General features: G+C 37.4%; 2 protein-coding genes across 4 annotated transcripts in view; one reads left to right on the top strand and one right to left on the bottom strand.

The window, feature by feature from the left end:
- Window positions 1-11,413, top strand: part of SLC30A7 (solute carrier family 30 member 7) — a 100,376-nt gene extending 88,963 nt beyond the window's left edge. Inside the window, exons 12-13 of the transcript XR_002726189.3 lie at window positions 10,791-10,831; window positions 10,950-11,413. The gene's annotated coding sequence lies outside the window, so the exon portion shown is untranslated. The remainder of the gene's footprint in view (window positions 1-10,790; window positions 10,832-10,949) is intronic.
- The window catches only part of DPH5 (diphthamide biosynthesis 5), a 36,274-nt gene continuing 17,109 nt past the window's right edge, over window positions 4,603-23,767 (bottom strand). Inside the window, exons 5-8 of one of the 3 annotated variants that reach the window (XM_023191323.3) lie at window positions 16,834-16,954; window positions 10,434-10,473; window positions 7,593-7,696; window positions 4,603-5,611 (exon numbers count right to left, since the gene is read on the bottom strand). In XM_023191323.3, the coding sequence (XP_023047091.2) occupies window positions 5,388-5,611; window positions 7,593-7,696; window positions 10,434-10,473; window positions 16,834-16,954 (489 nt within the window). In that variant the 3' untranslated portion in view covers window positions 4,603-5,387. The remainder of the gene's footprint in view (window positions 5,612-7,592; window positions 7,697-10,433; window positions 10,474-16,833; window positions 16,955-23,767) is intronic. The other 2 variants (XM_023191322.3, XM_023191324.3) reach the window with 2 other exon arrangements.

Genomic DNA, 23,767 nt, shown 5'->3' with positions numbered 1-23,767 from the left:
AATGGAAATTTTAGAACAGTAACCAAAATTTTTAAAACATATAGAATGGACTCAACAGCAGAATGGAGAAGATAGAGAAAAGAGTCAGTGAATTCATAGATGGATAAAAATTATCAGCTCTGGGCAACAGAGAAAACAGACTGCAATAACAACAATGTACAGAGCTCAGGAACCCGTGGGACAGTAAGAAATATCTAACATTTATATTTATCGGAATTTCTCAAAGACAGGATAAAGTATATAGTGCTGAAATAAGATCTGAAGAAATAATGGCTGTAAACTTCCCAAGTTTGGTGACGTACACCTAGAGTCAAGAAGTTGGGCAAACCCAAAACAGAATAAACCCCCAAATGTCCACACCATCTCAAACAATTCCAATCAAAATCTCACAAGCTCTTTTGTATATGTCAACAAGCTCATTCTAACATTTATATGGAAAGGCAAAGGAACTAGAATAGCTAAAACTACTTTGAAAAAAGAATGTTAAAGGAATCACACCACCTGTTTTTAAGATTTACCATAAAGCTAAAGTAATTAAGACAGCATAGTATCACAGAAGGGAGAGACACACAGATCAGTAGAACAGCAAGGGTTCAGAAAGAGACCTACATAAAAATGCCTTAATGATTTTTACAATGGTGCAGAAACAATTCAATGGAAGAATAGTCTTCTTATCAAGATGTTGTAACTAAACATCTACATGCAAAAAAAAAAAAATGAGCGTGGATCTAAAACTCACACTTCATACAAATATTGAGTGTTGAATTTGGTGATGGGATCTTAGACATGGCAACAGAAGCATAATCCATATAAGAAAACATAAGCTGGATTTAATCAAAATTTAAAATGTTTGCTTTATCAAAAATGGTTAAGGGAATGAAAGGACAAGCTACAGATGGGGAGAAAATAATTGCAAGTCATATATCTTACAAAAGCTTTTATCCAGAATATGTAACAAACACTCAAAATTTAACCATATGGAAACCATCCAATTTAAAAGTAGGCAAAAGACATGAAGAGATGCTTCATCAAATAGGATATAAGAATGGTGAATAAGCACATGAAAAGATGATCCACATCATTAGGCACTGGGAAATACAAATTAAAACCACAACAAAGACACCACTGTGGCTGGGCATGGTGGCTCACGCCTGTAATCCCAGCAATTTGGAAGGCCGAGGCAGGCAGATCACCTGAGGTCGGGAGTTCGGGACCGGACTGACCAACACAGAGAAACCCTGTCTCTACTAAAAATATAAAATTAGCTGGGCATGGTGGCACATGCCTGTAATCCCAGCTACTTGGGAGGCTGAGGCATGAGAATAGCTTGAACCCAGGAGGCAGAGGTTGTGGTGAACCGAGATCATCCCATTGCACTCCTGCCTGGGCAACAAAAGCAAAACTCTGTCTCAAAAAAAAAGAAAAAGACACCACTACACACCTATCAGGATAGTTCAAAATACCGCCAACATGAAGTGCTGGCAAAGATAATACAATGCTGGCGAGAATGCAAAATGTACAAGCACTTTGGAAATCATTTTGGCAGTTTCTTATAAAATTAGGTGCACACTTAATCATGTGATCCAGCAATCCCTCCGGATATCAGGCAAAAACCTGTTATGTTAATGTTTTAACAATTTTATACATAATCGCTAGAAAGTGGAAACAAACCAATTATCTCTCAAATAGTGAATGGATAAAAACTGTAGTCTATCCATATGAGAGAACACTACTTAACAATAAGGAGGAATGAACTAGAGGGATGACTATAAAGGGAGAGTGGGAGATCTTGTGGGTGATGAAACTGTTCTGTATCTAGATTATGGGATGGGGTTTCACTACATGATAATTTTAAAGAACTTTATAGTATTAAAGAGCTAAACACTATTAAATAAATAAATGTATGCAGCCTTCAGGTATTTCTATTTTAACTAACACTGGGATTTCACTACTGTTCATCCTTTCCCTGCTGAGTAATGCAGTGTTCATTTTACAATTTCATTAAATTGAGATTAAGTTACATACAGAACAGGATTGCCAGATTTAGCAAACAGAGGAACCTAGTTAAGTTTAATTTCAGATAAAAATTTGGTAGGTTCCCTACTAACACCCTTGGTAGCTTTTTTCTTTTATCCTTGGTTTTTAACAGTTTTACCTGTTATATTAGGTATTACTTTATTTATTTCACTTGGGGTTCACTCAGTTTATTGGATCTGTTGACAGCTTTTTGGGTTTGACAGAATTTGGGGTAATTCTGGCCTGTAAGTTACTTATATTTTCTTCTGCCCTATTTTCCTTCTATTCTTCTAGAAATCCAGTTACGTAAGTTAAATTGCTTGATATTTCCCCAAATGGCATTGAGGCTCTGTGCTGTTTTCCTTCTGATCTTTTCTTCTCTCTTCCTCAGATTGGACAATTTCTTTCATGCATCATCTGTATTCTCCAGTTAAACCTGACCTTTTTTTTTTTTTTAATGTTTCCACTTTTGGGGTGAGAGTATACACCTATATTCATTCATTACAACCACACTACCTTTTCTTCCATGAACATAGTTCTAAAAACTGCTTTAAAAATAACCTTGTCTGCTAATTCCACTATCATCTAGTTTATGTTAGGGTTTTTTTTTTTCTATTTTCTGCTCTTTTTTTTAAAACCATAAGCTATAAGCTGTATTTCCTTATTTCTTTGGATACCCTATAGCATTTTATTGTATTCAGGTCATTGTTTATATGTTATACAGATTCATTTTATTATACTCTGAAGAGTGCTAAGCTTTGATCTCATTTAAATTATTGGCTAATCACCTTGATTTATATTATGTTAAAGGTTTTATCCTTAGCTTTAGCATAAATCTTTAGTCTTGTGCACAGCCTTTATTAATACATGGCCATTCTGGGCTTTGGGAAGCTCAAAGTTCTATCAAGCCCTTCTAACTTGTCAGAATTCAAACTTGAAACTCTGTCTTCTGTTGCAAAAGAAAACAGCCATCTCTGTTCAGCTTCTTGAGACTTCCAACTGTGGCTTCCCACCAAGGTCCGTGGAGTCTTCCCGGGGCCTGCAAGGTTCGAGAGTTACCTAAGGATTTTCAAGGAGAGATCATATGCAGACAGGAAGCCTCCTCCATTTCTGACACCTTCATTTCTAGGATCTGCTGCTTTAATTTTCAGTTCTTCTAGCAGCCCTTAATTCCATCCTAACACCTCAAGCCAGTAAGACCGCAACTTTCTCTTGAGTTCTAGCCATGCCTTACCACACAGTCTGGGAATGACCTAAGGGGAAAAATCATATATAGTTCACAGCTGGTTTCAGTGACTCCCTAGAGTTTTTAGACCATTGTTTATTATATTTTGTCCACAGTTTATAATTGGGAGGGTTTGGACATTACAAGCTATTACACCATTACCAAAACCAGAAGCTCTTCATTTTATAGTTCTTAAATGTTTAGTTTAACATATGAGAACAAAATAATATACAACTGGCATTTAAATGTACTTGGCTCTCTCCCCTTCTGTGTCTAACAGATTGAAAATGACGCCAGGCGTGGTGGCTCATGCCTGTAATCCCAGCACTTTAGGAGGCCGAGGTGGATCACTTGAGGTCAGGAGTTCAAGACCAGCCTGGTCAACATGGTGAAACCCTATCTCTACTAAAAATACAAAAAAAAAAAAAAAAAAAAAAAAAAAAGAAGCCAGGCGTGGTGCCGCATGACTGTAATCCCAGCTACTCGGGAGGCTGAGGCAGGATAATCGCTTGAACCTGGGGGAGAGAGGTTGCAGTGAGCCAAGATTGCACCACTGCACTCCAGCCTGGGCTACAGAGTGAGACTCTGTCTCAGAAAGAAATAAAGAAAAAGATGTTTCATATATATATATCTCAATATATTTTATCTCAAAGTAAAATAAGTCGAATAATCTTTAGCTAACTGATGAACCCAGGGAGTGGGGAAATCTTTGTTCAACTTCCAATGGATTTATTAAGGGCTCAGAAAAATTGGTTAGGCCATGGAAATACTTAGAGTTGAACCAACTGAACTAGCATATAAGAAAGCTATTTCTATTCAGAATTGACAAAAAATATGAAACTCTTTGGTCATGAAATAGAATGACCTGTGGTCATAAATGGAGTGTTATTTAAAACTAGTAAGATGTGTGACTACTCGCACATATACAATGGCATATTAACTGAATTAAGTGATATGGCATATCTTGACTAATCCATTGTTGCTTTCAAACTTACATTTTTACAAATGTTATTTTGTAGTCAGCAAGTTTTCCATTTATCTGCTTGGATGTGAAAGATGCTATTTAAAACCAAACAGCAACTGTACAAGACTGGCTGAACATTTATAATTAAACAATTATATAACCTCCAAAATACAGCAGAATATGAGCCACATAATTAGGATGTCAGCTAACCAAGACAGTGAATTCAGAAGAATGTCATTTTGTGGCATGTGCTCAGCTGAGCTTTAAGTCCGACTGCTGAATGGAAATGTAATCTTTCTACCTTTGTTTATATACACTAATACCAGCTGCTGTCAGTACAACTCCTTATGCAGTCAGGACAGCTAACTTTTTTAAAAAGAAGAAAATCATAAACGTATTTTGTGAATATTTACTAATCTGTTATTTGCTTTTCTTGGCACTCATAACTTCTACCCTTTAAAACTGAGATTCGAGTGATTCAAATTCCAGTTACCTCTAAGTTATATTCTGTTAACAACCATCTTGTATAAATTGGTTTCATAAATAAAAACTGCTCTTAAATGATTCTGTTAGTGGATGTCTATCCACAAGCTTTCCAGCCTGGTCTGCTTTATGTGTGTACCTCCTGAAAAGTTGCCAAAATAGCAGCAACAACTGATGATACCATAGGGAAAAAACTCACTGCCATGGGAAACCAAGCACTGTTGAATTAACTTCTTTTTGGTCACTTGTTTTATACTTGCTAGATAAGCCAAAAGACCTGTTTGTTACACAAATGTGCATGCATCCATGTATTAGTCCATTCTCACACTGCTATGAAGAAACACCTGAGACTGGGTAATTATAAAAGAGGTTTAACTGACTCACAGTTCCACATGGCTGGGAAGGCCTCAGGAAACTTACAATCATGGTGAAAGGCACCTCTTCACAGAGTGGCAAGAGTGAGAATGAGAGCCAGTAGGGGAAATGCCAGACACTTACAAAACCATCAGATCTCATGAGAACTCACTATCATGAGAACAGCATGGGGGTAACTGCCCCCGCCATGATTCAATTACCTCCCGCAACACCTGGGGATTATGAGGATTAAAATTCAAGATGCGACTTGGGTGGGGATACAGCCAAACCATATCAATCCATATATGGCTGAAATTTAAATCAGACAATAGTAAATAGCTATGTTCAAAGTCCATCAATGCTTTGAGATTCTGAGCTATTTTCTGGTATGGAAAACAGATTTAGCATCTCCATCTCCATTGGATGTATGCTGCCTCCTGTGATGATCAAGGAATGCAATGGTTCTCCCAAGTCCACAGTACACATTTGCTGTAAAGTGCCTGCTGCAATTTTCTGGTCGTCTGCTCCAACCCTGGCTAAGCCAACACAAAGTGTCTCCTCGGTGATTGCTATTAAAAAAAAAAAAAGATACTGCCTTTCAATTCAGCAAATGCATCATCCTGTCCAACAGTCAAACAAACATTAGTACCACAAGTACATTTCAAGAAGCCCCAAATATCTTAAATCTCTTTTGCCACTTATGGACCAGTTATCCATTAATTCATCCAAGGGATTTTCTAAATCATTTGTATTACCTAATATTATAAAAGAGTACTTCCAAACTTTACCCTTTTCAGAATTCCAAAGGCTTACATTAAGCTTTTAGGACTTGACAAGCTGTACTTACACTCTACAATTGCATAGCATTTGTTTTAAAATAAGTTCTGAGTAAACAATGTTTATTACACACTTATGTTTTTAATAACTTACTTATGTTCATATTGACCTAGATATACTGAAGAAACCATGAGATTATGAAATAAATTCACAGATTTGAGTTTCTCCCTTACCAATGTGATAAACTTCAGTTTTCTGTTTTTAAAATGTAATACTCTCTCTTTTAAATCATGGTAATGAGAGCTAAGATAGTAGATATGAGACTAGTAGATTATAGATTCCTTAACAAATAATGAGCATTTGGCATGATTTATGTCTTTAAGTTCAAAAGAGCCAGCCTTAATGAGCTTTAGTATTATTGACTCTGGTGCTACAGCTAAAGAGCTGACCTTTTAATGGTTGTATTGTTTAGTTGGGAAAGGGGTCTTGATTGAACAATGATCAAAAGGGGGCAGATGATTTATCCAAGGACAAATGGGAATGCAAGCAACCTCTGTACAAAGTTATGGATATAGAACAGCCTTGCAGACTATTTGCTTCACGACTGTAACATGGCCTACTAAGGAGAATAAAATAAGCAACAATCTCTCAATCTCTTGACCAGGCGCAGTGACTCGCATCTGCAATCCCAACATTTTGGGAGGCTGAGGTGGGCGGATCACTTGAGCTCAGGAGTTCGAGACCAGCTGGGCAACATGGTGAAACCCCATCTCCACCAAAAATACAAAAAAATTAGCCGGGCGTGGTGGCATGCACCTGTAGTCCCAGCTACTCAAGTGGCTGAGGTGGGAAGATGGCTTGAGCCCGGGAGGCTGAGGTTGCAGTGAGCCATGATTGCACCACTGCACTGTAACCTAGACAACAAAGCGAGACCCCATCTCAAGAAAAAAAAAAAATCACAGTGGGTTGGGCGCGGTGGTTCACACCTGTAATCCCAACACTTTGGGAGGCTTTGGGAGGCCAAGGTGGGAGGATCGCTTGAGCCAAGGAGTTCGAGAACAGCCTGGGCAATATGGTGAAACTCTGTCTCTACCAAAAACACACAAAGAAATTAGCCAAGCATAGTGACATGCACCTGTAGTCCAGCTAAGGTGGGAGGATCACCTGAGCCCAGGAGGTGGAGGCTGCAGTGAACTGAGATCGCGCCTCTGCACTCCAGCCTGGGTGACAAAGTGAGACCCTGTCTCAAAAAAAAAAAGAGAACCTCCCATAAAGATTTACTGACAATAAACATTATTATTATACACCACACACTGTGTCTACATATTAGGAATATAATAACAAATTTTCTCATATTTACCCTGAAGAAAACTATTCCTAGTTTCAGTGTTAAGAATGAAAAGAGGAAAAATAAAAGTAGGATAAGTATATTTTTGCAGGACAGATCTCACCATTGATTAGGGATAACATGATAGACACATTTTACAAAAATATTTATATTCTAATATATCAAATGTGACTTATGTTTAATTTGTGAAAAATCCTCACGTTCTGGAATGGTGTGAATTACACTATAAAAGAATGCCAATTTTTTTTCTTTCAGTACAACTTGAAGCCTATGGGATTAAAGTTGGACAAAAATGACAAGAAATAGTACAATACAAAAACACTGACTCTTGCTTCCATAGTGGTATGAGTCAATATTAAGTCATATACATATCTAAATGCAGCAACAGAGGAATAATATGAGAGCCCTTCTAGGGTCTTGAGTACCTGGTTCTTCTCCTCGTATTCTTTGATTTTGAATAATCTCCAGAAGCTGCTGGGCTGCTTGGTTTACACTCATATACCGTGGAGGTTCATAGATCTTCCTTCCCCTATAGGTAGAAAACTAGATGCCACTGTTCTTAACCATTAAACTACATAATACGTTATTAATGCAATTACTCTCCCAGGTATACTCAAGTACCACAGTCTACATTCTGTTTGATGTTTTTTACATATACTCACTTTAAGCATACACAAAAGCATGATGATTGTTCATTTCTTAAGCTTTTTCATTGTTCTACTTCAACTTTCATCTCACTGAAATGATGGCAGGGATACATAAAGATAGATGTCTAAATGAAAGTTATCTTTATTCAAAGTGATACCTTTGGCAAAAACAATTCAAAATAAGTGGCAATTTGGTCTATACTCTAGCTTAATCAGGTTTAGTGTCCTTTTTATGTCCATTTTTAAACCACATTTCTTCTTTTCACTGTTTCCTCTAAGAAAAGTAAACTAAAGCATCTTGGATGCTTAAAAGTCTCAGTTGATGTTTATTTCTGTATGCCTCAAAAGCCTATCAGGCTTGCCGAATTATCATATTAATAAAAATATAGCTATTGCAGGTCACGTGTGGTGGCTCATGCCTGTAATCCGTTTTTTTTTTTTTTTTTTTTTTAATCCCAGCATTTTGGGAGGCCGAGGCGGGTGGATCACAAGGTCAAGAGTTCGATACCAGCCTGACCCACATGGTGAAACTCCATCTCTACTAAAAATAAAAAAATTAGCTGAGCTTGGTGGCGCACGCCTGTAATCCCAGCTACTCAGAAGACTGAGGCAGGAGAATCAATTAAATCCGGGAGATGGAGGTTGCAGTGAGCTGAAATCACACCACTGCACTCCAGCCTGGGTGACAAAGTGAGACTCTGTCCCAAAAAAAAAAAAAAAAAAAAAAAAAATACATATATATACACACACACACACACACACATATACACACATATATATATAACTATTGCGGTTTACAATACAGTTCATATAGATTATTTTAATGACTCTCAAAACAATTCTCTAAGTCAATGCTATCCAATAGAAATATAAATGAAGCCACATATATAATCAAGTTTTCTAATAGCCATATTAACAAAAAAGTTTGTAAAAAGGCAAATTTTTTTTTTTTTTTTTGAGACAGTCTCACTGTGTTGCCCAGGCTGCAGTGCAGTAGTGTGATCTCGGTTCACTGCAACCTCTGCCTCCTGGATTCAAGCAACTCTCTGCCTCAGCCTCCCAAGTAAGTGGGATTACAGGTGCACGCCACCATGCCTGGCTAATTTTTTTTGTATTTTTAGTAGAGACGGGGTTTCACCATCTTGGCCAGGCTGATCTCGAACTCCTGACCTCGTGATCCACCTGCCTCAGCCTCCCAAAGGGCTGGGATTACAGGCATGAGCCACCATGCCCAACCAAAAAAGGCAAAAATTTTAATAATATATTTTATTTAATCCAAAATGTTGTAATTTAACACCTACTCATATAAAAGTTATTAAAGAGACTGTTTTTATATTAAGTCTTTGAAATCTGGTATGTACTTACAGCACATCTTAATTTGGATATTAAATTTTCACTGGAAATAGTTGATCTGTATTTAAATTTCATAAAATTTATAGTTGTAAAAGTAGATTTATATACTAAAGCTGTTTCAAACATACTTAAAAGTTTTCCAACAACAAGAGTATCATTTTTTTTTTTTTTTTTTTTTTTTGAGACAGAGTCTCGCTCTATCACCCAGGCTGGAGTGCTGTGGCTGGATCTCAGCTCACTGCAAGCTCCGCCTCCCAGATTCACGCCATTCTCCTGCCTCAGCCTCCCAGGTAGCTGGGACTACAGGCGACGCCACCTCGCCCGGCTAGTTTTTTGTATTTTTTAGTAGAGACGGGGTTTCACCGTGTTAGCCAGGATGGTCTCGATCTCCTGACCTTGTGATCCGCCCGTCTCAGCCTCCCAAAGTGCTGGGATTACAGGCTTGAGCCACCGCGCCCAGCCATCATTTTTTAATTAATTAAAATTAAATGAAAAATTAAGTTCCTCAGTCACATTAACCACATTTCAAATGCTCCTTAGTCACAAGTGGGTAGTGGGTACTGTATTAGACACTGCCTCTCTAAGTAAAAAAGGATTAGTACTATCATTATACATATGAAGAAAATAAGGCTCAGAGAGAGAAGTAACTTGCCCAAGAGCACTCAAGTAGAGGCAGACTCAACACTCAAACCCATGTCTTTTTTTTTTTTTTTTTCTCACTCTGTTACCCAGGCTGGACCACAGTGGTGTGATCCCAGCTCACTGCAACCTCTGCCTCCCAGATTCAAGCGATTCTCGTGCCTCAGCCTCCCAAGTAACTGAGATTAAAGGCACGTGCCACCACGTCCAGCTAATTTTTCCCTTTTTAGTAGAGATGGGGTTCACCATGTTGGCCAGGCTGGTCTGAACTCCTGGCCTTGAACAATCCACCTGCCTCAGCCTCCCAAAGTGCTGGGACTACAGGCGTGAACCATCGCCCAGTCTCACACCTATGTTTTCAGAATCCCAATGCATTAATTCATTCCACAAACACTGAGTGTCTGTTAGATGCTAACCACTGTTCTCAGTGTTTAATCTACAAGATATATTGCTATTTCTACTCTATTATACTGCTTATCATTTCATAAGAATAAAAATGTTTAATGTTCACACTGTTAATGAGAGCTCATTTTCAACCATCTTTAGAACTCAGGTCATTTAAGTAGAATTTATCGAATTGTTCAAGGAAATAAAACAGACGTATGCATTCTCAGAATAATAACTTACTTGATTAGATTTTCCAAAGACTGCTCCTTTACTTTGATGTCTGTAGGAAGTAAAAATAGTTCTTTTAATTTAATTAAAAACTTTATCCAAAACCCTATGTGTAAACAAGAGTCACCTAAATTTTGGGGAAACATTCTTCCCTCACACTTTAATTAGCCACTTTGTTACCGTAACACAGAGAAGAATGGAAGCTTGTGGTTGTGCCACTAGTTAGAAAACAAGCATGAGCTTGGCCCTGAGACCATCCTGCTAACATCTAATTTCCTTTTGGAAAAGAAGACAAAGGAAAGAATTAGATAAACATTGGCAAATACACTACTAACAGCTAATCACAATCTTTGTTTTCATTTCTGCCAGCTAGTAACTGCAGAGACCCAACTGAAAGGCCTTCGATAGATGTAAGTAGAAAAAAAATCTTTTTCACATTTAAAAAAGTCTTTCGCTTTCTTATGAATGTTAACACATGCCATAATTTTGAATAAATACTTTAATTCTAAGTATTCATGCTTTTAACAGGGATTTGAGCACCAACTGTGTGTCAGACACTGTGCCAGAGACTGGGATACCACAGGGACCTGACAAGATATAACCTCTGCTCTCAAAAAGCTTGACAGTCCAAGCATCACAAATATTTGATTCGGTATACTTTTTAATCACTAATGCTTAACTGAACTATTTGGTAAAGGTAAAAAAGCAGAATCACTCTACATCCTCAAAGGAACTCAGTATACAACAGCAACAGCTGCTTCCTGCTTTACATGCTGAAAACAAATGGTTCAGCCAAAGTTTGTTTTTGCAAAAATAAACATAGTGCAACTGAGGAGTCTTTAATAGCCTTATGCAGATTTCCTAAGTGATTATAGAAGTGTTTCTTATAAGGGATATCCAAGAGTTTGCTTGGAAATTATAGCAGAGTTAATATTAAATACATATTTTTAAACGTTCTTGGAACCAGCATTGAAAGCCTTTTTCAGGTTTGAAATATATTTCTACTTGTCTGTCACATTATGGAGAAAAAAGTGAATGTCTGTTATTAAGAATGTGGCCTCCCTATAATCAATGGTGTAAGTCAACTTTTAGATTTCCATTAAATTATGTTTCTAAGATTTTAAAAATTTTAACCCATTTATTAATTCATTCACTTTGAGCTTCTGAAATGTTGTGATAATGAGATTTTTCATATTTTCAGTTTTCTTTACATTTCAAATATGCTCTATAGAATCTGATTTTTAAAATGAAGAGGGCTGAGGAGAATTTTTACAGGCAAATCCTTTTTAATCAAGGAATGCATTCGTGACTTCGTCTCAAGCCAGACCCCGCATTACTTTTCCCTTGTCTTCAAACAGTCCATAATTTTTCTTCTCCATTTCTACTTGCTAGAATGTAAGCTTCTCTGATTCATCTTAGTACCAGGACCTAGCATAATGTGAAGTACCCAGAAGACACTCCATAAATGTTTACTGAATAAATTCACTCATGTGGCTGTCCTACCACTCAGTCACCTACCCATCTTAAACTATCCACCTTCTGGACAACATAAGTCTAACTCCTTCATAAAGTCTTTGTTGACATCTCCTCAAATGCTTTTTGTTCTTGGAAAGATCTATACAATTAATGCTATCTTTTATTAACCTCTAATTATATCATATATATTGGTCTTCTCTTTCTAAGTAAATTTTAAATTCTGTGTTTTCCTACCATGATTTATCCACACTAATCCCTATAGAACTTAACCCACAGCCAGCATTCAATAAATACATACTAATTTAAATAATGAGAATGCCAGATGATAAAACGGTAAGAACTATGGTTTGAGGATTTGAAATCATGACATCCTATACTTCACACCCTGTTCCTGCTTTTGTTAATGGAGCAAGGAAGATATATTGTTTAACCTTGTTTGTCTTTTCCCAGGAAAGCTAAGAAAAGTGGCAGCTCTTAGAAAGGGAACTCAAGAGCCAAATTTCTGGTTTGTCCTTCCTGCCTCTTCATACAATAGAACTTAATTGTTCTTTAAACTTTCACATGCACAACACATTAGTTCCAAACTAGATTTCAAAGCTTTGAGAGCAGGACCCACGTCTATACTTTCTTGGTATTCCAAAAGAAACTAACTCTACATGGGGCATAGGGTAAGCACTCAATAAACACGTGTACACTGATCTTGTATTTGTCTTTCCAAAGCTTCTGAAAAGATAAGCGCTGCTTGCTCTCCTTCCTGTCACTTTTTCTTTTTTTTTTTTTTTTGAGATGGAGTCTCGCTCTGTCACCCAGGCTGGAGTGCAGTGGCGCAATCTCGGCTCACTGCAAGCTCCGCCTCCAGTGGCGCAATCTCAGCTCACTGCAAGCTCCCCCTCCCGGGTTCACACCATTCTGCCTCAGCCTCCAGAGTAGCTGGGACCACAGGCGCCTGCCACCTAATTACATTACTAAATTACTAAATACACCTAATTACTAAATACAGACGCCCGGCTAATTTTTTTATATTTTTAGTAGAGACGGGGTTTCACCATGTTAGCCAGGATGGTCTCGATCTCCTGACCTTGCCTGCCTCAGCCTCCCAAAGTGCTGGGATTACTTGCGTGAGCCACCGTGCCCAGCCTTTCCTGTCATTTTTAATGGCTATAAGGGGAGGTTATCAGGTGGCCTGCCTCTCAGATTCTTCCTTCCCTGTTGTTTTAGAACCTTTCAGTACTGTTGTAAAACACACATTCTAATATCTGAGCTCCAATGAATCCCCATTTTTCATCCCTCAGATACATCTTCTTCTTCAGCAAAAGTCCTTTTAAAAATTATCCTTTACCTGTCATCTACTTTGACCTTCTACCCACAGCTGATCTTAACTGGATCGAACTTTGGGATAACAAGATGGATATATCTGATGGCACAGTCCACACCAACTCAGAAGTCTTAGAGTGCCCTTTTTAGTAAGGACTATAAAAAAGTAAGACTAGTGTCTTTTTACATGGAAAATTCAAGGAAAAATTATAAAGCTAATTAATGATGAATGAAGCACTAAATCACACTGGCAATAAACTAAAATAAGAAAACGTCATACTAGCTGATTGCAAATATTGGCATAAGACAAAAGAAAATGTGTTGGAGAACAGTTTATGGCCTAATCTAGATCTATAATTAATTAGATGTCAAGAATAAAAGGGGGCCAGGTGCAGTGGCTCAAGCCTGTCATCCCAGCACTTTGGGAGGTCAAGATGGGCAGATCACTTGAGGCCAGGGATTTGAGACCAGCCTGGTTAACATGGCAAAATCCCATCTCTACTAAAAACACAAAAATTAACCAAGCATGGTGGCACACTTCTGTAATCCCAGCCTCAGGAGGCTGAGGCAGGACAATCACTTGAACCTGGTAGGCAGAGGTTGCAGTGAGCTGAGACTGCACCACTGCACTCCAGCCTGGATGACAGGGTAAACCTTATCTAAAAAAAAAACGAAAGAAAAAAATGGAATTAAAAGGAGTGTATTCTGGCTGGAATTGATTGAACTAGCACGAGTTAAAAGATTTTCTGTGCCAATGGGTAATAAGACCAAGTCTGAGAATATAGACTAAATAAAACTTCAATTAATTTCCATAAATATTTATTTAATGCCTACACTGTGCTAGACTTCCAGACATTAGGAAGAGAATAATGAGCAAGATAAAGTCTCTGCTCTTACGACGCAGTGAAGAAATCAAGTTAATAAGGTAATTCATATGGCTGGTAAGACTATGAAAAAAGTAGTGTAAGGTTATAACACATCACTGAAGGGATTCAGGGTGCAGCACATGAGATTAGATAAAATTTCACTCACGATCAGGAGTCAGCAAATTTCTGAAAAGGGGCAGACATATTTTAGGTTTTGAGGACCATATGGTCTCTGTCACAACTATCCATCACTGCTGTTGTGGCATGAAAGTGGCCATAGATAATATATAAATGAAGGTGCATGGCCATGTTCCAATAAAGCCTTATTTACAAGACAAACAGCAGGCCAGATGTGATCCATGAGTCCTTGTGTGCTAATCCCTGCTCTGGATATTAATTTCTATCCTAAGAAATGCCAATCATCAGTAAAAATGTATAATAATATTTTCTATTAAGACATACAGCCAGGCACTGTGGTTCACTCCTCTAAGCCCAGCACTTTGCGGGGCCAAGGTGGGTGGATCACTCGAGCCCAGAAATTCGAGACCAGCCTAGGCAACATGGCGAAACCCCATCTTTACAAAAAATGCAAAAATTAGCTAGGTGTGGTGGCATGTGCCTGTGGTCCCATATCTAGAAGGTTGAGGTGGTAGGATCACTTGGGTAATGGGAGGTTGAGATTGCAGTGTGATGAGATTGTGACACTGCACTCCAGCCTGGGAGACAGAGCAAGACCTTATCTCTTAAAAAATGAACAAACAAAAAACTTACTGTGTTGCTTAAAATTAAATATTGTTAAACAATAGAGAATTGGTTATATTATGCAAATAGCTTAAAAATTTTTGGCAAACAGGCCGGGCGCGGTGGCTCACACCTGTAATTCCAGCACTTTGAGGGGCAGAGACGGACAGATCATGAGGTCAGGAGTTTGAGATCAGCCTGGCCAATATGGCAAAACCTCATCTTTACTAAAAATACAAAAATTAGCCAGGTGTGGTGGCAGGCACCTGTAATCCCAGTTACTTGGAAGGCTGAGGCAGGAGAATCGCTTGAACCCGAGAGGCGGAGGTAGCAGTGAGCCAAGATCGCGCCACTGCAATCCAGCCTGGGTGAAAAGAGCAAGGCTCCATCTCAAAAAAAAAAAAAAAAAAAAGGGCCAGGTGCAGTGGCTCACTCCTGTAATCCCAGCACTTTGGGAGGCTGAGGTGGGTGGATCACGAGGTCAGGAGATGGAGACCACCCTGGCTAACACAGTGAAACCCTGTCTCTACTAAAAAACTGCAAAAACTTAGCCGGGTGTGGTGGCATGCACCTGTAGTCCTGTCTACCCAGGGAGCCAAGGCAGGAGAATCACTTGAACCTGGGAGCCAGAGGTTGCAGTGAGCCGAGATTGCGCCACTGCACTCCAGCCTGGGAAACAGAGTAAGACTCTGTCTAAAAAAAAAAAAAAAAAATGTGGCAAACAGAAATCTTTTCTAATGTTCTGAATATCTGTATTTAATATACAGAGGCCAAAATCATGGGTTTATCTGCCCTGATCTTGTGCTATGTGATAGACATTTTGGTGAGTGACTTCACACAGTTTCACTAAGACAGTACAATTCAAAGTATGATCTCAGGACCAATGCCAGTATGTGAGCTTTGTGTTACCAGTAAATGATGAAGTAACTACAGGAGTAAGAATATGTACAAAATTTATAGTAACTTGACACTGACATAAAAGATTGAAAATTTAAAAATCAAACTTATGTTTTAAACAACCCAACCATGGTTCTTTAGTGTTTGAGAAGTACTGCTCTATACAACTCCATGAAGTAGAAGGAATTATTCCTATTTGATAAATATGCAGGCTAAGGAATGTTTACAGTATTCTCTAGCTACTAAGTAGGAGCACTGGGATTTTGTCTTCTGATTCCAAGTAGAAGTATCATTTCAAAGTTATCAAAAATGTCAGTTAGCTGTGTTCTGTTCAGTCACAGATTAAGTCTTTGATACCAGTATTTCTTTCTACAACATATGCTACTAAAATAGGGGCTGATTAGCAAATGTGAGTCAGTAAAATTTCAGTGCCTCTGCTAGAAAGAAAACACCATGCCTTTCTGAATCTCAGTACTATTATCTTGGTAAACAAAGACAGTGATTCCAGCCAGCTCTTTCCACACGAAACAGGAAATAGGATTTGAGCAAGATGGTACAGTGAAATGAGCTATTATTAAAAGGCTGATTCTCCCAGTTCTGTCACCAATTGACTAGGTGACATTGGGGAAATAATTCAATATTCTGGGCCTCAACTTCATCTGTAAAACAAGCTTCAGTAAGATGATCTCCAGAGTCTCTTTTAGATCTATCATTGTGAATCTGATAGCATCAATACTACAGTATTCAAAGAACCTCCCTAGGAAGGTGCAGGATGGTCCTTGGTAAGACTTGCTCAGTGCATGTCTATTGGATTGCAGTAAATCCTTGATGGACAAATGAGTAAGATATGGAATACTGGAGAGGATCTACTAGGGCATAAGAGGGAGCAGCATAACTATGGTGTGTATGCAGAAATAACCATGTGGTACCTGAAGCAGAAGACGCATGTCTCTCTAAGAGTGTAGCAAACAGTGTGGTCTGCATAGAATGGCTAGACTGTGTCTTTTCTTACCTCTAGCTTATTATCCATAGAACAGTTTTTACCTTAACACAAAATCAAAAAAAGAAAAATATGATAGTTCCATATTGTTACTTCAAGGAAATTCCAAAACCCTTACCTAGTAAACATAATGTGTGCATGCCATTTTGTCTGTTCTTCTTCACTTTGTCAAAGAAGCTTTCTGGTCTCCAAGTGTCTGTCCAAAAAACAATAGAAACTGTCTCTCCAAACTTATATAACTAGAAAAAAAAAAGCACATTAATTAATGATGGAACAATTCACTAACTACTATTTTATAGATAAGGAGAGAATTTAATCATTTTACAACCAAAATAAAATGTGAAAACCCAACTTGAAATGGGTTGGGGATCAAATCTGTCACCAAAAAAGGTAACAGGAACTTCTCTTTGGTTCATGGTAGCTGGTGTCTTTCTGATACCAGTAGTAGGTAAGTTTCAAGTATTTCTGCATTCTGTATAGGAACATGTGTAACAATTTCATAGTTTAGCTATATAGTGTTGCTAAAAATACTGAAATACAAAGAACCCAGAAGAAAAAAAAAAGTTCTGAGCAATCAGAGCAGGGTTCACAAAGTTAATATTGTTCTCATTTTACAGATGAGACCATCAAGGCTTAGAAAGATCAACTGACTTAGCTAGTCACATAGCTAACTAATATAAAAACAAATACTTAAATCTAGTCTGAGGGAATGCTCCTTTCCATCACACTATCTCAATAAAACGAAGTATATGCTCACTCCTGCCATTGTTCCAAACCTACAGTCCCTTAATTTGGCAAGATTCTATTTGTTCCCTCACTATAGAGTTCAGGGGTGAGGGCCTTTTTCCAAACCTCCTCTTTAATAACCTCATGTGGCCTACCCTACTTCACCATCACTACAACCAAGAAGCTTGCTTCTCTGATCCAGACTGGCTGAACCAGTTCACTTAAGTGAGTCCACTTTCAAATCTTACGCTGAGAAAATCTACTTTTGAATTCTGGCTCTGCAACTTGTTGGCTGTGTGATATTACTCTAAGACTTTATCTCTAAAATAGGAATAGTGATAAAATTTTGTTCTTCCTACTCCTCAGGTTGTGAGGATCATATTACATGTAAAAAGTTATTCAAGCCGGGCGTGGTGGCTCAAGCCTGTAATCCCAGCACTTTGGGAGGCCAAGACGGGTGGATCACGAAGTCAGGAGATCGAGACCATCCTGGCTAACATGGTGAAACCCCGTCTCTACTAAAAAATACAAAAAACTAGCCAGGCGAGGTGGCGGGCGCCTGTAGTCCCAGCTACTCGGGAGGCTGAGGCAGGAGAATGGCATAAACCCGGGAGACAGAGCTTGCAGTGAGCTGAGATCCGGCCACTGCACTCCAGCCTGGGCGACAGAGTGAGACTCCGTCTCAAAAAAAAAAAAAAAAAAAAAAAAAGTTATTCAAACTGTGAAACAATAGGTTAATATTAGTTCTTATCTCAGCACTGAGCAAAGGACATTTATTTTCAAAGACAATATAAAACAGAATACTAAAGTTATATAAAGATTTATTCAATTTAAATAGTACTTGAAATAATTTATAATAGAACTGGTAAGCACTAGACTCTGAAAGTCACATCTAGTCCTCTCCCACAAATTAACTGTGTGCCTGAAATAGCCGTGTGACTTCAGGAAGTCACTTTTCTCACCCTTGGGTTCTTCATTTAAAAATGCAGAAACTGGTCTGGAGCAAGGATTAGTCATCCTCTGCTTCCAGTAGCCTAAGGCTTGTCAAATCACTTTCAGAGGCTCGGCAAGAGATGAGGGGAAGACAGGCAGGAAGGAAACAGAGAAAGCGGGGCATTCAGGTGCTTCATCCCTAATTCCCTAGAGCAGCTCAGCGTTTCTCAGTTTTTACATAATGAGGTCCTATAAACTATAATCAATACTCATAATGGTGACTTTGAGTTCTAAAGGGAAGGCTCATCATGTTCCTCATAGGCCACAGTCTACATCTTACCTACCAACAAGCTTTACTCCAAAGTCCATTTGAAAGCTGCCTAAAAACGTATTCTCTCATAGAAGTTATGCTATTCAGTAGCAATCGAATTCACAGGTCAGTGTACAAAGACCCATGTAACTCCAAGTATTCAATCATGAAACTTCCTGCCACATGTGACAAGGTTTCTCTGTAACAAATGTATTTCTAGTTCCAATATGGAATGCCAGGAATATGTTCACTCTGTGCCACGTCTGGGCCCTGCTGAGGGGTTTCGTTATTATTACTGGGTGATGAGAGGCAAACTTAGCCAACATATACTTATTACAGATCATCTACTATGTACCAGGTATTATGCTAGTCACAGGTTTAAAATGACAGGCAAAACATAGCTCTGGCTCTCATGGATTGTGCAGTCTTGCTCATGTCTCACACAGCAGGGAAAGGCTCTGCAGTCATGGCACTGGTTCTTACTATGATTAATCATGGACAAGTCAAGTAATGTTCCCAAGCCTTGGGAGGAACCCTTCTACAAAATGGGTATAAATAACTGTAAACATAAAAATGTGGTTTTTTAGGGTTGAATGACACAAAGTATGCAGAGTGCCTAGTAGTGCCTTGCACATGGAAAAGTCTCAGTAAGTGTTAGGAATTTGATGATATAATAATGATAATGTTTTAATAATGATGATGTTCTAAAATGCTGTGCCCTGCTATAATCCAACTGCTTTTCTTATTGGAGTAAGCTCAAAAATATTATTAAATATTTGAAACTACATTTATGATTTCATTCTGACAAGTTCAACTGTTCACATTCTAAAAAGGATTTTTCACATCTCTGATCAAATTATGAAATATTAGTATTATTCCATAAAAAAACTTCAAGGTAAAATTGTTAAAAAAAATTATACATGCAATAATACATACTTTAAATGAGTCTTAAATACTTTAAGAGTCATGGGAATACAGTGATGGAAGGAAATAAGTTCTTCATTCAAAAAGAAAGTAATAGACCACTTAAGAAAGAACTGAGATGCAAGTCACATATAAACACTATCTAAAGCATTTTGTGTAGCAGTGTCTTTGAATTGTCTAATTTGAGAGATTAAAGAAAACCTCACACAAGCACTACTCTCCAGGACCCTGATTTATAAACTGTAACCACTCCTATAGCTGTGGTGCAAACTTCTTCAGTGAATCCTGGAACATTATGCAAACAATTTCACCATATGTCAATACCTCAAAGAACAAAAGAACCAGTTCTTTGGGTTTCACAATCCAAGGGCTCACCAGTGAACTATACTAGGGCAAAATCACACAGTGATGAGAACTGAGATTGCAGAAGCCTAAGTATTGAGCCATCCTATAGTATTAATATAAGCCTTTGTGTTGTAATCACTTTTCTTCCAAAACATTATCTGCAAATCTAAATTTAAAGACTACAGAAACAGCTGTTTTGTAAGAAACAGTAGGTAAACACAGGCCTTTTTAAATTTTAACCTGGAGTAGCCTATAGAGAAAGTAGTTTACCTAACTTATACTGGATTATGTTTTAAAAAAACTCAACTCAAAACATCCACTCATTAGGCATAAGGCACAATCTAGTCAGAAGATGCACAAGAAAGACAATAGTAGGTAGTAATAATAATTATTAAATATGCTGTAGACTCTAAGCATTATAAGAATTCAGCATTTCCCCCACTCAGAGGGCATCTGAAGGCATCTTCTGAAAATACAATGTGTAATCTAGACCTTGAAAGACAGTTAAGATTTAAGACTGGAGAAGCCAAACATGGGGAAAGAATGAGATACTATGAGCAAAGTAACAGAGGTGGGAAGTCTTGGGCAATATTTAGAATGGCATTAAGCAATTACCTAGAAATAGCTAACTGTGCCTGACTTCTCTCTAAACACATATCTAATTCCTGATATCTTATTTAGTGCCAATTCCTGTAAATTCTGCTGTATAATTTATGTAGCTGACTAGTCATTTCTTTCCCTACAACTATGGTTTGAGCCTTCAATGTCACTTGCCTGAATAACCTTAACAGTCTCCTAACTCATCTCATAGCCATCAATATTTCTTTCCTTTTAGAAGCATAGATGCTTTGTAAAACTCCATTTTAGACTTCAATGCTTTTGTTATTTTTTATAATAAAAATATTTTCTGTGGTATTTACATTAAAAAGTCTGTTAAATTAAGAAAAATTAAACTTGCTAAGAACGCTATTAAGCCCTGCAAGTATCATATATTTATATCCTAAATTAAATCAGTGAAATCTGTAAAGTGAAAGAAAGCCAAGCCAGCAAAACTGTCAAAAAATGTACCACAAAACCACATAATCAAGAGTGATTAGTTTTCTCTTCTATACAGAATACTGGTCTTGGGGTTGGGTTTTGTTTGTTGTTGTTTTTATCCCCACATACAATTTGCTTACCATTGATGTAACACTGATTTTTGATGACACTAAGAAAGAGTATGCACATGGCCACACACTAGGTACATAAAGTTGAATGACTATGTAGACAGAAGAGCTACAGGATTTATAATGAGAGCCACTTGTAAATTAAATTTTAAAATGACAATTTAGAGCATATAATTTCAAAGACAAGATTGAACTCCATGGTAGAAGGCAGGGGGTTGGGGGAAAAAAATAAATAAGAAATTCAACCCAGCAAGTACTTGTTACATATTGATTATATGCATGGCACTGTGATAGACTGCAACGGCAGACAGGAAAATCAGTAAATCAAAGCATTTATAATATGATAAAATCATAAACATATATAACATGGCTTGGGTGTGCCCCCACCCAAATCTCATCTTGTAGTTCCCATAATCCCCACATGTCGTGGGAGGGACCTGGTAGTGGGAGGGTGAAGCAGGGGGGCAGTTACCTCCATGCTGCTCTCGTGATATTGAGTTCTCACGAGATCTGATGGTTTCATAAGGGGCTTCCCCCCTCTTTACTCTGCACATCTCCTTGCTGCTGTCATGTGAAGAAGGCTGTGTTTGCTTCGCCTACAGCCATAATTGTAAGTGTTCTGAGGCTTCCCCAGCCGCTGAACTGTGACTCAATTAAACTTCACAGTTTATTGACCTCAAAGTCAATTTAACCTCAAAACTGAGTCAAAATTGACCTCAAAGTCAATTTCCCAGTCTTGGGTATGTCTTTATGAGAAGCATGAGAATGGACTAATACAACATACAAGTAACTGAACATTCTATATAGGATGGGGATTAATTTACCAAAATTGTTTTAATAGAAGAATGGCACAATTAGATTTACAATTTAAAAAGTAAACTATGAAGTAGGAAAAAAATAATGGTAAGGTGGCTATTAAAAAAAATAATGATTAGAACCAGTAATAAGTAGAAACAAAAAGGAAGAAAAAAATTAAATATGCTCATGACTTAGCAGGTAGTCAAAAACTGTTGCTAAGTGACTAAAAGAATAGAAAGAGCTTAGATTATTTTCTTCTAAGACCACAGAAGGATGTAGAACTCTAGATGATAAAACCTAGCTTAATACAAAGAACACTAAAACTAGGTGTTCTTTGTATTAAGCTAAAGTTTTTCATTACTACGTTGGTCCCTGGACAACAATGAAACCAATTAATGAGTCTGAAAACTAACAAGAAGAATCACTACAAGGTCGACAATGCTGACTATCACACTGAATGTTGTGGTATTAAAAAAAAGGGAGGAAATGAGTTGCTACTTTCGGAAAGTAACATACATTTTTCCAAACTAGAAATGCATTATATAAACAGATGAACATATGGCAATACTCAAGGTCACTCATGCAATAGCAAGAGAAAGTGGAAACATTTCACAATGATAGGAAATTATACAACCTTTTCTCTGAAGTCAGCCACAACTGATAATGCAGTTTTTATCTAGAAATCATTGCTACCTAGTTTCATAGAATTGTCTCATTTATCTGCCTTTCAAAATGTTTTAAAACCATTTCAGTCACCAAATATCTACAAGAGAACTAATATATTCTATCACACAAATGATTAAGATAATAAAATTATATATAAAGAAGTATTTCAGAATTTTTAATTTCTTCTAATATTTGTTTGGCCTATAAGATCAGGTAAATATACACATACTAAATGTTGAATAAAAAGACTGAAATATGCCAAAATTGGTAATTGTGGATACCTCTAGGTGGTGGTACTATGGATGCTTTTTTATTTTCTTTTTATAATCAATATATCTTCCTAATTTTCTATGAGTATAGAAATCATTTATTATCAAGGAAAATGGTTCTTTTAAAGCAGGAACAATGCTAAATGGAAGCAATTCTGACTCTGTATATCTAAGCTAACTGCTTCTGCAGAAATGTTAAACTCAAGAATTCAAGAAAAAGGCTTTATTCTCCTATCTTCTGTGTATTGAGAAAAATCTCTGATTTATTAAGATTGATCCTCAATTTATTAAGCAAATTTTCATTACCAGGACATCTGAACACAACCAACATGCCTGGCTTTAGACATACAAATAAGCTTTTCTTTCATTAGAAAAATATGAAAAATGTTAAACAATTACAAGTGTTAGAAATATCTGTTAGGAATTTAAAAACATGATTTTAAAGTATATGTGTTTATAACTATTATTTTAATGTGAAAAATCCTAAAATTTATTGAACGAAAATTTGAGTACCTAATAGTATCTCAGTCAAGATAATCTTTGCCAAATGTTGGTAAAGAGGCTGGCTTTTTTGCTTCCAAATCTATAAGATATTAGAGCTTATCTAGTTTAGTAATTTTCACACATTTTACTGGCACTTAGTGTACATTTAGTTCTTTTTTTCTAAATGAACTACTGTTAAGTAAAACATCAATAGAGTTAAAGATAATAACTGGGCTCCCTGAAGATCTAAATATTTGTTATTTGGTGTTATGTCACTACTTCATTATCTGCAGAATCCCTAAAGCATCTTCACACATCATGGTGCGGTTTGAAAACCAGCTCTCTCATCCAATCTCCCTCCTAATCCTCAACACATACCCTTACGGTAAAGAAATCTGAGATCCAGAGAAGTAAGATGATGCCTTAGTTACT

The sequence above is a fragment of the Piliocolobus tephrosceles genome, chromosome 1 (genome assembly GCF_002776525.5).
Source record: "Piliocolobus tephrosceles isolate RC106 chromosome 1, ASM277652v3, whole genome shotgun sequence".
NCBI lineage: Eukaryota > Metazoa > Chordata > Mammalia > Primates > Cercopithecidae > Piliocolobus > Piliocolobus tephrosceles.
This window is presented reverse-complemented; position numbering and strand designations above follow the sequence as displayed.